Source organism: Varanus komodoensis, unplaced genomic scaffold, assembly GCF_004798865.1.
Source record: "Varanus komodoensis strain SLA01 unplaced genomic scaffold, ASM479886v1 scaffold2, whole genome shotgun sequence".
Classification (NCBI taxonomy): domain Eukaryota; kingdom Metazoa; phylum Chordata; class Lepidosauria; order Squamata; family Varanidae; genus Varanus; species Varanus komodoensis.
The window spans coordinates 51,649,165-51,661,906 of record NW_025335568.1 but is presented as its reverse complement, the minus strand read 5'-3'; the positions used below and the strand labels follow the sequence as shown (position 1 = coordinate 51,661,906).

Sequence of the window (12,742 nt, the reverse complement as noted above, 5' to 3'; positions counted from 1 at the left end):
AGACTCCGCCCAGCTCCGCTCCGTGTGGGTCTTTCTCTGGCTCTCGACGGCGCCGGGCTGCGAGGGGGCGGAAGCGGGGCTTGAGCCTGGGGCGCGGGCGCTGCGCAGGTAAGGCACGGAGCACGGCGAGGCTTTGCTGCTAGGGAGCCGCTGCAACGGGCGGGCTCGCTCGTTGTTCACGGCTTGCTGCAGGCGACGGGGCTTTCACTGTCTCTTGTCTGGCAGATTCCTCGCCGTTGTGTTTTAGCGCTTTGAAATATTGAGATTCTGGGTTAGGTTTTGGTCATGTTCTGTTTTGGGGATTACATTCTTGTAAACCGCCAAAGGAGTAAGGAATTTACATGTAATATTAGTTTGCGCTTAATTCAGAGGGTTGCCTAATCATGTAAATGGAATGGTAATCAAAACAGCACTATTTCTGCCCATTTACTATGCAGTGGGCTTCCATCCAAGTCAGCGCGCCAGTTGTGGTCTTACACAGCCCAATTTTATGTATACGCACTCGGAAATAACCCCCGCTGTGTTCAGTTGGATTATGAGCGTTATAGTGCAACACATTTGGAGGATATCAGGTTTAGGAAGTCTGCTCTTCACACCTGACTTGAGAGTAAGGTCCCCGCTCTTTTAGCTCCTGGGACCAAGCGTGCAAACCTTAATTCTTTAAGTCCTGCGCGAGGCACATTGGACGAGCAAACCTTAATTGCGTCACAGTAAAACTAAATGGGATTGTGCTGCAAAACTCTCTTGCATTGCGGCCCGAGCCAAGTTTGTGCTGAATTAAATCCGAGTTGCCTTAGTGGGACGAACTCCCTAGTCTGTGTGTTTAGGATGCAGCCTTAGGCATAAATGGTCGGACAAGGTACACTGTTGTCAAACATAGACATTGGCTTTATCTCTGTAGCTGTGGCATGCTGTGAGGGAAAAAAAGCCGCTCTCTGAAACAGCTACTTTTTTTCAAACATGAAGCAGTGAATGCATCATTTCAGCTGCCATGTATGCTTATGAGAAAGGAGAAGATGTTCTGTGTAACCTGTATGTTTCTACTCAAAAGTAAGTTCCATTGAGTGCAGTGTGCTTACTCCTGGGAAATTCGGTGAAGGATTGTAGCCACAGTAAAGGCATAGCCCACAGTTAACATAGTGGAAGCATATTTTCCTCTGACACTTGGCCGCATTTACACAACTGGCTATGCCATCCTGGAAAAGTTATGCAGTGTGGGAAGTTTGCAAAACAATCCATGTTTTGCTTGACAGATGATTCGGCTTACCATGGTTTGTATTCCCCTTTGGTCCTCAGCCGGTATCAGACTGTTTTTTGAAGCAAAACCCATCTTGTCTCACCTTCCCTGCTCTATCACTACCACTTCACATTCACCACCATTTCTTTGACAGCCTCAAAAAACACAATTAGGATAGTAAAAAAAAATATATTTTTTTAAAAATTGCCCTCTGAAAATTGCAAAACTGTATTTATATTTTTTAACTTTTGAAAGTGCACCCTTAAAGCTGAATGATATGTGTAGTCCTGCCTTGCAGTTTTTCTGTATGTTTCAGCTGTTAGAAGTAATTGCAAAGTGGAGTAAGAAAGCGTTAGACTAAATGCAGTCTCGCCTTGTCAATTTGCACCCTGTTGCCAGGAACTAGCTGCCCAGTGGCCAGTTGAAAAGCACTGAATAAGCGGGAAAAGCAGCAAAAGGAGATGCACAAAAAGGAGATGGGGAACATTGCCCACTTAGTAATGTAATCCTTTTGATTGTAAGTGTTAAAGTGACACTTTTCCATCCCCTGCATCTTTTCAACATTTTTCTATGTCTCCAGCTACTCCTGAAAGGGAGAACATGTTGTTTCTCCCACCCCATCTTCATGACTCATTTTGCAGCACTTACTCTTGCAATTACTGTAATTCCCAGACAGATGTAAGGATTTTCCCTCCATTTACTTTTCAGTAATTAAGTTCATCTATATTTATGTGTTTATTAAAGTTGTAAAAGAACTGCAATAACCACTGCGATTAGTGCTTCAAAAAGGAGCTACAAAATGGTGGTGGGGTGTTTGTAACTGTCCTTTCTGGAGTAGTTGTCGATGGAGCGTGGTGTGAAGGTGGTGTGAACTGAAAACTGTCAGCTCAGTACCTAAAAGTGAGAAGACTGTTTTATAAAAGGAGAAATACTGCACCCCTCCTGTTCTAGTGCACCCATTTCTATCACATTTTTTCTTGGCAACTCTGTGCAAATTAGCCTATAGGCAAATATTCCTTGTTAATTTTATTGTATGTTTCCTGCAATATGTTTCCTCCTCTCTGCTTCCTTTTGACAGCTGAAACAGGTAAGGAAATTGATCTAGCAAGACAGCACTTGCAAAAGACCAAAAATTAAAAATAATTAAAAATTAGGGCCACATTTGCATAATTGGTGGGTGGGTATTTAAATAGTGATGAACCAGTGAGTCATTCCAGAGTGCCACTTGGGCATCCTTGGAGATGCTCCCACTGACAGGATAAGAGTAAGATTGCAAAGTGCGATTCTTCCTGAGCAGTTATCTCACTGCTTTCCACAACCCTATTCCACATTGCTATCCTGAGTTGAGACAACATGACAACCATCATGAATAGAACAAGCCATGGATTGTCAGGATGGCTTGTTTGTGAAAAATATGCCACCTATGGGAAGCGGTTTGAGGTCAGAACACAACAGCCCATCACAGCTATTTACCCACAATGAGCTGTCATGCCTTGAGAACCCAGTCATTGTAAATCCCAGCCAAGATTGTCTCATGTTATACTGAGAGCCAGTGTGGTGTGGTTAGAGATGTCAACTGGAAACCCAGGAGATCTCGGTTCTAGGCCTCACTTGGCCATGAAACTTAGTGGGTGTCTTAGCTCATCCCATATTTTTAGCTCACCCTACCTTGCAGGGTTGTTATTATAAGGAGAAAATTGAGCTATGTAAGCTACCTTAGGTTCCCCATAAGAGAGAAAAGGTAGGCTATAGAAGTAGTGTAATAATAATTCTAAATTGTTCATCTAAGTGGGATGGTGTAAATTGGTGTCCTGCAACTGCAGGGAGTTGGAGTCGATGACCTTTCCGAATGGCCTTCATGGCCCCTTCCATCTCTACTATTCTATAAATGCAAGAACACATCTGAAAATGCTGTAAAATGTAACTCAGTTTTCAATTTGCAGCCTCTTGAGATGTTTTCGTTCTCTGTATCTCTGTAGTTGACACTTTCCAGTTTGTCTACAGTTACGCTTCTAGAATAACTTTCCACATCCCACATGTTTGTCCCCACCTGCCCTCATTTCTGGTAAAGTAGGTGGCACTTTGATTGTATGTCAGTGTAATAACAATGTGGTCCTTCTCAAACTTTGAGAAAGGGAAATAGAGGAGATAACCAGACCAGCTTGGAGGGCAGCCATTGGCCACGTCTCGTAGCAAATGAAGATTACATTATAGAAGAGAGCATTATGCCATTGCTTTTGTGTATGTTTAAGCATTAAAAATCTATCGTATTATATTTTGGCCTTTCATCAAATGCTAATTGCTCATTATCGATCTCTGGATAGCATTTGTATTTTTGCCAGAAGAAGTCAGCAGTAACTAAATAGCAGTTTTATCCTAATGACAGACAGACACTGGAAGGAATGCAGCTTGTTTGGGAATGCATGAATCATTAATAAAACCCAAAATATGTGATAATGTAATAGAGAAGGCTTGTGGATTCTGCTGTTGCACATAGATGTCAGCATCGACTTTTAGCAGGGCTGGCCCTCCCAGGCAGCTGGGTGAGGTGCCTGCAGCAGGCGGTGGAGCTGCAGGAGCGGCAAATTGTACTGCTTCTCCACCTGGAGAAGACTGCCGCCCCTGCCACCCTCCAATGGATGGTCCAGAAAACCTCAGCAGCTTCTCTTCCATAGTGACATTTCTGTAGCAAGAGAGGGGCCAGCAGTGGCACCAAAGGTAAGGGGCTTCTGATGAAGCAGCAGCCCATGTCTTCTACAACCCCAGATGGCAGGGTTTTAAGCTATTAGGACTATTTTTAACCCTAAACCAAGTAGAGTTCAGCACCTTATATACAACTTGTTCAGCTTCTTGATCATCCACGCAAAGTCTGGAGAGAAATGAAAAGGATCCTCCTGATTGTTGACTCTCACATGCTTCAGTGCCTTGGTTACTGGTGCATGCGACATTTGAATTGCTGTGTTGTTTTGAGAATCTCACAGACTGGCCGCATCTACAAAGTCTACTCTCCATTATCTGCTTTTTGCAACTTTGCATCAACTAGGTATGTTTGTCATTTCATTCCATTTTTTAACTTTGTTAAAAGATGTGCTTGTTGCTGCTACAGCTATTTTTACTTTGTTCACACAATGCACTCTTTTTATATTGTATCCAGGTACCTGAAACTTAATGAAATATATGTAGAATTACCATTTTTGCAAAATCTGCAGGATAATAGTCTCTTCTGTTAAATGCTTAAGACAAAACTGCTGGGTTTCATGAAGCAAGATGTAAAATCTGCTAGGTCCGGAACTTAGGAGATAATTTACATCAAGAAATCCTGAAAAATTGTTTGTGTTCCTTTTTCCTTTGATTGCTGAATTTCAAACAAAGCAAACTTAACATGCTGCTATCATACCAAGGCGTTATGCTGAGTTGTAAAGCTACGAGTATATAAATGACAATAATTCTTCCTCTAGTTTCTTGGAGATGGTTGGGCTGTCATGTGAAGCACAGTCACTTTGGAGTAGTACTACTGAAACAAATGGGGCTTGCTTAGCATTGTAGTTTAGCAGAAATACAACTATTTACAGACGGACAAAAGAAGCTGAACAAAGGAATTTGGAACTATACATACTGAGTGTATATACAGTTCTGAGCATAAAATATCTGAGTGCTAGTTGAAGATATGACTGCTCGTATGACTTCCACATATTTAAAGTATGAAATATAAGAGAATCTTGTACTTAATTTAGGGTTATGTGCATCCTAAGTCAGACAGGGAAAGCAGCAGAGGCGGTCTCTGCCCTTGCTGGTCTCCTGCTCTGCAAGTCAACTGCTTGGGCAATGTTGGCTGAGGTGCTTCGTGGGGTGTGGGGGATGCTGGGGTCCCTGGTCTCAACCCCATCTTGCCCTCCAGAACACCCCCTTTACCCCTTCTTCAGGGTCACTTTTACAACCATGGGTAAGCAGCTGGTGCTGCTCTTGCCTTGTCGACAGATAATTTATTACTTCTGCGATATGGGAGTAATTCCTAATTGTGTTATTACCTGTTATGCTTCCAAATATGCTTACAAATAAGTGCATATAATTCTATATAATTTAGGGCTTTTTCGTTGGGGTGGAATCAACCCAAATGAGTGTTTTAAAATCGTAAGAAAGGGAATTTTAACAAGCACTTTTATATAAATGTATATAAAGAAAAGTCATGAAATCATTTGCTATCTTAATTGTAAATGATTGCTGTTTAAAGAAACGAGGCACTTAACATTTAACAACAGATGTCCAGAAGAACAACGTATTTTTATTCACAGATTCCTGCTTAGCAGAAATCTCCAGAACTGGCTGAGATTGTCCCCTGTTTCTGGTTGGAAGAACATGGACAAAAGTAGGCCAGACATCATAAGAGGCTACGCAAGTCCCTTTCATTAGCTGCCTGTGCTTGCTTTCTTGTTCATGTATCATCCACTGTAAGATATGCAGGAATGCAATTCTTTCAGTATGTATTGAGTGCACTGAAAGCCGCTGTTACTACTGAAAGTTTTTGCACCATGCTAAAGTTACCATGTGCTACTTTCTTTCCTTGGCTTTCCTGTGGGCAGCCTCTACTGCCCTATGTCTAATTGCAGTCTCTAACACTAACTGTGTTCACAGAAGCAGAGAAGGAAAAGAAGCATGATGGCTTCTTTTGTCCACCTTGCATGTGCTGATTATGTGCTATCTCATTTCCATAATTATCAGCACCATGTGCAGGTTTCCATGTTGTCTGAAATGGATGTCTTCTAAACCGCCCCACAGTCTATGGCATGCTTTAGGGTTCTGGGATGGTTTGGAAACCATTCCTATTGTCCACCCTCACCATGGTTGGACAAGATGGGGACCCATGCACCAGACAGGAAATAAGGAGGTGGTGGAAATGAGGTAGCGGATGGCTTACTGGTACAGGATGGACAAGATGGACATGGCTTATTTTCCCTCCCTGATCATGGGAACCTGACTCCATAGGAACCTTCTGTTGAGTAGAATAGTAGGTCCCTACCGTGCCCAACCAAGGTAAGAATGCCTGATGTCAAAGTTTCAAGCTTGCTTCAACACAGGCCTTTAAATCTCTAACTTTAAAAGCTTGCCCAAGCTGAATTCTGCTTCCATCAAGAACTTTAAACCTCCACTTGTTTTTCTAGCACTTTCTACCTTGAAAGGCAGGACAGCTGGGAAAGAGGAAGATCACAGTGGCCTAATAGAAACAGTATTTCAGATTGATAGTTCTAGTATATTCTAGAAACAACGCCTAGAATATACTAGAATTAGTACTAATATACAATTAAAAACAACCACAAATGTATTTTAAGTATGTTCCTTCCTACATTTGGATTTGAAAGACCACTTTATTATAATAACTAAGTAAGCAGGGCTCACCCTTTAAAATAAAACTCTGGGTCCCCTTCTAAATGGGGTTTTGACAGGGCATTGCATATTTCTGGAGTGGGGTAAATACAGCTGTTAAAATCCCTGACTGTCTTTTCAGATCAAAAGCCTCCAGTCCCTCCAGCAGCTGATTAAGTTGGTTGAAACTCATGAAAACACATATATTGTATTAAATACCTGAAATTAAACCAGCATGCTACATTTAACACTTACTCCTTAAAAATTCACTTTTTTTAAATTTTAGTTCAGAGATCATGTGCACCTGATAGTAACTTGATTAGCATGCAAGCCAAATATTGTCTGTTTCCTCCCTACTTCCTCTGATAAATGCCTGCAAGGCACCAATAGCAGCTCAAAAAACTAAATTGAAGTAAATTAATTGAATCCAGTTGATACAAACCTGCAAAGTTTCCTGGAATTTTCTCAGAGCAGGATGCATTTCTTGATAGTGTAGTTATCCATGCATTGTGGGTTAAACTGACTGTGATAATTTCCTTCTAAATGTGCTCAAGTTTAATGCAGGCTTGCCCAAGCTGATATTCTCCTGGTGTGTGAGTTATTTGTTTATATATTATATTTATATCCCAGCTTTATTTCAGCAAGGAACCCAAAGTGGCTGGATAGCCATCTGTGCAAGCCACCCCCAGAGGTCCCAGCTCATACTTGAGGACAGCTGGCACTGGCTTTCCTACTCCACACCATAACTGTGAGCAATTTGGGCTGGCTGTGTTGTTTTTTCCCCCAGTCCTGCCTGTCTGTCCTTCCTTTTAAGCTCATGAACTCAGTGTGGTGGCTGGTTTTTGCAACTTCTTTTTTGACAGTCACAGTCTGTTCAAAGTGCCTAAGTGGCCCCTGGTAGGGGGTTGTCAGAATATTTTCTTTAATCATACACAACCACACACATTGCACAAAAACCATTTTTAGCTGCACTTACAAAATGATGTACCTTCATGGCTGCACTAATATGGGGATTTGAAACCTCAGCTGGAGCAGTATCCAGGGCACTGTTTACTGTAAGGTTCATTGGGTACCAATCCTGGATATTGCACAGAAGAGACTCCAAATGGTTTTCCTCCCTTTGGCTTCTCTGTCAAAAGAAACCAAAGGTATAGCAGTTGTTTGGGGATTGGCCGGGCTTCACACCCCCTTCATTGCAGCTGTTTTCATAAGCTGGTGCAATTTTTCCTGAGCCTCCAGGTGCTTAGGAAGCTGCAAAAATGCATACACTTCTTTTTCCCACAGAAAAGTAACTTTGACAGTTAGCTGTCAAAACCCCGGACTCCTTTAAAAGGGGGGATTTGACAGGGCAATAGGAAGTTTTCAAATGGGACACATGGCTGCCATTAAAGCCATGCTTACCTTCCTCCCATCTTTTGCTTTCCATTGTTTTTCCATATTATTGCTGCACTGCTGGGAATTAAGGAAAGGGGTGAGACCAGAGCTCAAAGGGAGGGACACAAGAATGGGAGGTTTAACAGGGAAGAGCATCAGCTAACATTATATTTGAACAGATTCTGTGAACATGTGACAGTGAGAGAAAACATCAGTGAATAAAGAAGGGGAGACAGTAGAAAAAGGGGGTCCCCAGTCTTGGCACCCAATATTGCAACTCCTGGCAAGCTTGCTGAAGCCCTTGATTTGAAAAGGTTTGTCCTCCCAGACGTAGAGACAATCAAGTATCATCTTAATTTTTTTTAGAAGTGAATGTGGGTATAAATGTTATATAATGTCATAAGCATATTATACACGTTTTAGCTCTGTATGCATGTGTGTGACAGATTTTTTTAGCTCATTCCATGAGTCGCTTTGAGCATAATTATGGGAAAGTAGCACATATATGCATTATTAATAATAATATAAATAACCATGCCTACTTATCATACACTCATTTTCTAAAGACAGTCAACAGTCTATACCTGTCTACCCATTAGTAGGTCCCATTGTGTTCAATTGGGTTTACTCTGAGAAGACAATGTGCAGCTTAAATATTCAAGGGCATTTGGTTACCCACTTGTTGGTGGCAGCAAGAAAATATCAGTCTTTGTTTTGAAGAGTGAGGGAGTTAGGGCAAAAAGGAGACACGTTCATGCTCAAGGAGTTGTAGAAATTTGAGATTTCAAACTGTCTGGAATTCCTTTCCCCAGATCAGACTGTACAACCATAATACAGTTCAAATACCAGATGCAGAAAACATGAACCAAGACAGGGCTGTGTCTTCACCTGCTTGTTGTGGACTTTCTGCAGACATCCCTTTAGCTGTTGTTAGAAACAGAACAGATCAAAACCCATTCAGGGGTTGTTCTTATTGCAGGTTTATAAGGGATTTTTATTCACTTACTGAAGAAAGAGTTCCATCGGTGGCTTCATTTGGTTCAAATCCTCCTTGGAGTATGGGAACTCTTTTTCTGGATTTCATTTTCCCAAAGAATAGAATAGAATAGAAAGCAATGATGCTGGAAAGAAAGTGAGATGAAGAAATAATTTTCTTTCTTCTGTCGTCTTGGGGCAAGGATGGGGGTGGGTTAATGTCTAGGGGGACATTGCAATAGTAGATTGGAGTCTGTGAAAATGAAACTCTTTGTATTGATTGGAAAAGGGGGAAATAAGGGAAGCACTCTGTGCAAACATCCCCCAAGTGCTGTGCCCTTTGTGTTACCAGAATAGGATTCATTGGTGCCCATCACAGCCTCAGATTCAGTCCCAGAAATTTTCCAGAAAAGGGGTGCCTGGTATCAAGGCTGAAAACACTTCAGTGAGCAAAGCGAGGCTAGATGCTCCATCTCCCTGTCTCTGAACAGCAGGACTTCTGCTTTGCAGTGGAGAACAGATACTGCCTGCTGTTGGGTGGCTTGTATAAAATGCACACTGGGTTGAGATCTTTATATGAATCATAAGGCTGTAAAGCATCTGAACGTTGCACGGGAGCCGTGGTGTTTCCTAAAACATCAGCTGCTATCCTGTTTATTCTGCATTACACAGGAAGAGCAGGAGGCAGCCTTTAATTACAAGCAGATGCCTTTGATACCAGGAGAAGGGTTAGGGAAGCAGTCTGACTTGGAGGGGAAATGCCGTTCGTCTTGCAACCCAGGAACCATTTTTACTCATGTCTGCGCAGACTTTCAGTGTAAGCATTCAAACTTTTCCCTGGAGCCCTCTTAAAGCAGAAAGAAATATTTTGCATATCCACCTTTTCTGTTATCCTATGACACATTACCTATGCCATTGGGTTGACTTTCTAACTTGTGTTTTGGCTGTTTTTTTAGCTTGATTTTTTTATTTGCACATGTTGTTTTATTCTTTGCATTAGCAGTATGCAAAGAATAAAACAAGCAGCCAGCACATAGATATTTGCATTAAATTTTGGTGTAACTAGTTCTGCATTTGACTATAATAGAATAGTAACAAGCACCCCATAGTATAGCTCATTTGATTTTTGTAAAAGTTAATTCTATAGAAGGGAAGCATTTCATTATTCTGTTATCATTCCACTGTTACAACAGCTCAGTTGGAGGACTTTCTAAACTGCTTGCTGTCTTGTTCTGCTTTTGGAGAACTCTAAATACAGCATAGAAGCAGATCTATTCCAGCTAAGTAAGCGGCAATATTTTTATTGGAGCACAAAGTTAAGTCAGCAAAAAGAAATTGACACTTGCTGGTTGCAGAAGCCTTCAGCCCCTTTGCTGTGACATGCCTAAGTAAGCTGTGGTGTAGCCCAGTGCCTCTGAATTCACCTATTGTAAGTAGTTGAATGGAGCTCACCTGTTTGTACTTCCAGTGCCCCACAATCTCTGATTAAGTACTCATGGAGTGAGGAGCACGTTACCTCTCCTTTGCTGTGCCTCCCATGGCAGCCATTTGGTGATGATGCCCAGGACAGTTTCTCAGTTTGTGAAATGTGCCCTTGGCCCCAGATGGTTGCCTGCTGCTGGCTTAACCCAAAGCTTTATTTAAGCTAGCAAGCCCCTCTTATTTTCTGTGTGCACAGGCGTGTTCATGGTTGTCGCTGCAAATTCCTCCTTCATACTCTTGTACACTCCACTCTGTAGGAGTGAGTATTCTGATTTTCCCATTTCATGCTTGTGTTGACTTGCTTTGCGCATGCCTCTGCTTTGCAGTATAAGTCACGCTCCAAGTTTAGGGTGAAGATAAAAAAGGTAAAAAGATTTTTTTCAGATTTTCAATAATAAGGTTATTCTGAACTTGCTGTCTACCAAATTTCAGCTTCCAGTCTGCTCTGCCAAGGTCCTTAGCAGTGTGGATACTTTGATAGAAATAAACAAATATTCATGTATCTGAGTAGTCATTGCATAAAAGGAAACATTTACTGTACAGTAACTTGAGGAAAACCAAGTTCACATGTCAGTATATTTTCAGTGTTTAAATAAATTCTGTGTGCAACACTTAAACTTTGTGGGAATGCTTTAATGAATGGCCACCTTATTAAATAAAAAATGTAGTTTTAGCACTTTGTGCTGTGGAACTCTTGATTTCTGTCTACAACATCAATACACGAGAGTAAATAGACGTTCTTTTAGATCTGCTTCTGTTGTTTTTAAATAAAATGAGTGTGCAATTTTGCAATATGAAAATAATCACAAACTCAGGTAACATAAAATACAATAAAAAGATAGATTTAATTGTAATTAATCATTAAGAAAATAGCTTAAAATTAATAAATGTGTTGTGAAACCAGTAAACCAATGTGGATGCTGCTTTGTTCCCTCTCGGTATATGTAAAAATGTATTTTGAATTTAGCTGTAATTGTGTTAAAAATACATGCAACATCATGCATTAAATATGAAGCATTAGTAACCTGCAACATTACTGTAGTGCTTCATTTAAATTTGTATTGGGAAAATGTAATTAGATTCTGAAACTTTATGCAAATAAGGCTTTCAAAGAGATAATTAGTGGTATTTTCCTGTAACATAGTAAAAACATGTTAATTTGCCCTAGAAAGCACTACTTTTAGCACTTCTGGTTCTCACCCAGATTTCTAGTCTGACAGCAGTATTTTTGTTTTATGTATTATATTTAATGCAGTAGCACAGTGCATGATGTTGTTAGCTTTTCATTGTGCTTGCACAAAAGCTACTGAAAGGCATAAATGCACTCATACAACTCAGAGGAGTGCATACAGGTAGCCAGTGGATCCATAGCACATCCGCACCTCATTGGTGGCAAAATATTTCCTCCTTGGCACAGTCCTACAAAAGTAGCAGGCCAACCCCAGGGTAACTTGGAAATCTGAGTTAGCTTGTGACAATGTGTAGAATATGGCAATGGGAAAGCTGTGTTCATTTCCCATCAGCACAAGAAACAAGGAGGAGTGCCGATCTTGGAGGGGAGCTACCTGGGAGAGCACTTGCCAGGTGCTGGAGAGCAAGTGCTTTGCTCTCTCTGTACTTGCAGCCAGTCTCCTCCCGTCAACACAGCCTTCTCCTTGGAAGCTTCACGAGGGTTTGTGGACACATCCCAGCATGCCACCTGAGCTTAATGCAGCAGTGCAGAGTGTTAGCTAGACTGCCCTGTTCGATGTTGCAGCAGCGTCAAGTCTCTGAGTCCAAGTGCCAGGACATTTTGATTAGTAGGGAGAGCAGCACAATCTGCCATTCAGGCTTCACTGTTGCCCCAGAGTTTAACAGCCGTCATCACAGTGCTTGGAGAGGAATGGATTTGTCCAGCAACATTTCTTTCATGGTAAGCTGTCCCTTTTGCAATGCCAGGGATTTTAGGGCTGTTTTGTCTTGAATCTTTGCTTTACCAAAGATTTGCTCCTGGTGGAGATGTCAACCATTGGAACAGATGTGTTGATTAGACCAACACAGCAGCTGGCATTTTTGGACTCTCCTTGGCTATGACAAAATTTACCATGACTCTACTGGTCCCATTCAGATCTCCGCTGTGAACTGGTTAGACCATCCTCTCCTAGTCCCAGGCCCCACCTGTAAAGGGGGGATAATACTGACCAATTTTAGAGCTGTGGAAAGAATTACTGAGAGCATTCTTGATCTGGCCTGGGCAACTTCTTCTTCCTTCTCTTTCTCCTCCTATATTTTTATTTTATACTGATAATTTTAATTTTGTATTTGTAAATCAAT

The 12,742-nt window shown here is 41.5% G+C and overlaps 1 protein-coding gene across 3 annotated transcripts in view; it reads left to right on the top strand.

Annotated features, from left to right (window-relative positions):
- Positions 1-48: 48 nt before the first annotated feature.
- TRAF5 (TNF receptor associated factor 5) overlaps positions 49-12,742 on the top strand; it is a 38,026-nt gene continuing 25,332 nt past the window's right edge. Inside the window, exon 1 of one of the 3 annotated variants that reach the window (XM_044429111.1) lies at positions 49-108. Coding sequence is in view for 2 of the 3 variants with exons in the window: in XM_044429112.1 (XP_044285047.1) it covers positions 992-1,050 (59 nt within the window). In the remaining variant the exon portion in view is untranslated. Of the gene's footprint in view, positions 109-635; positions 1,051-12,742 lie in introns of those variants that run through there. The other 2 variants (XM_044429112.1, XM_044429110.1) reach the window with 2 other exon arrangements.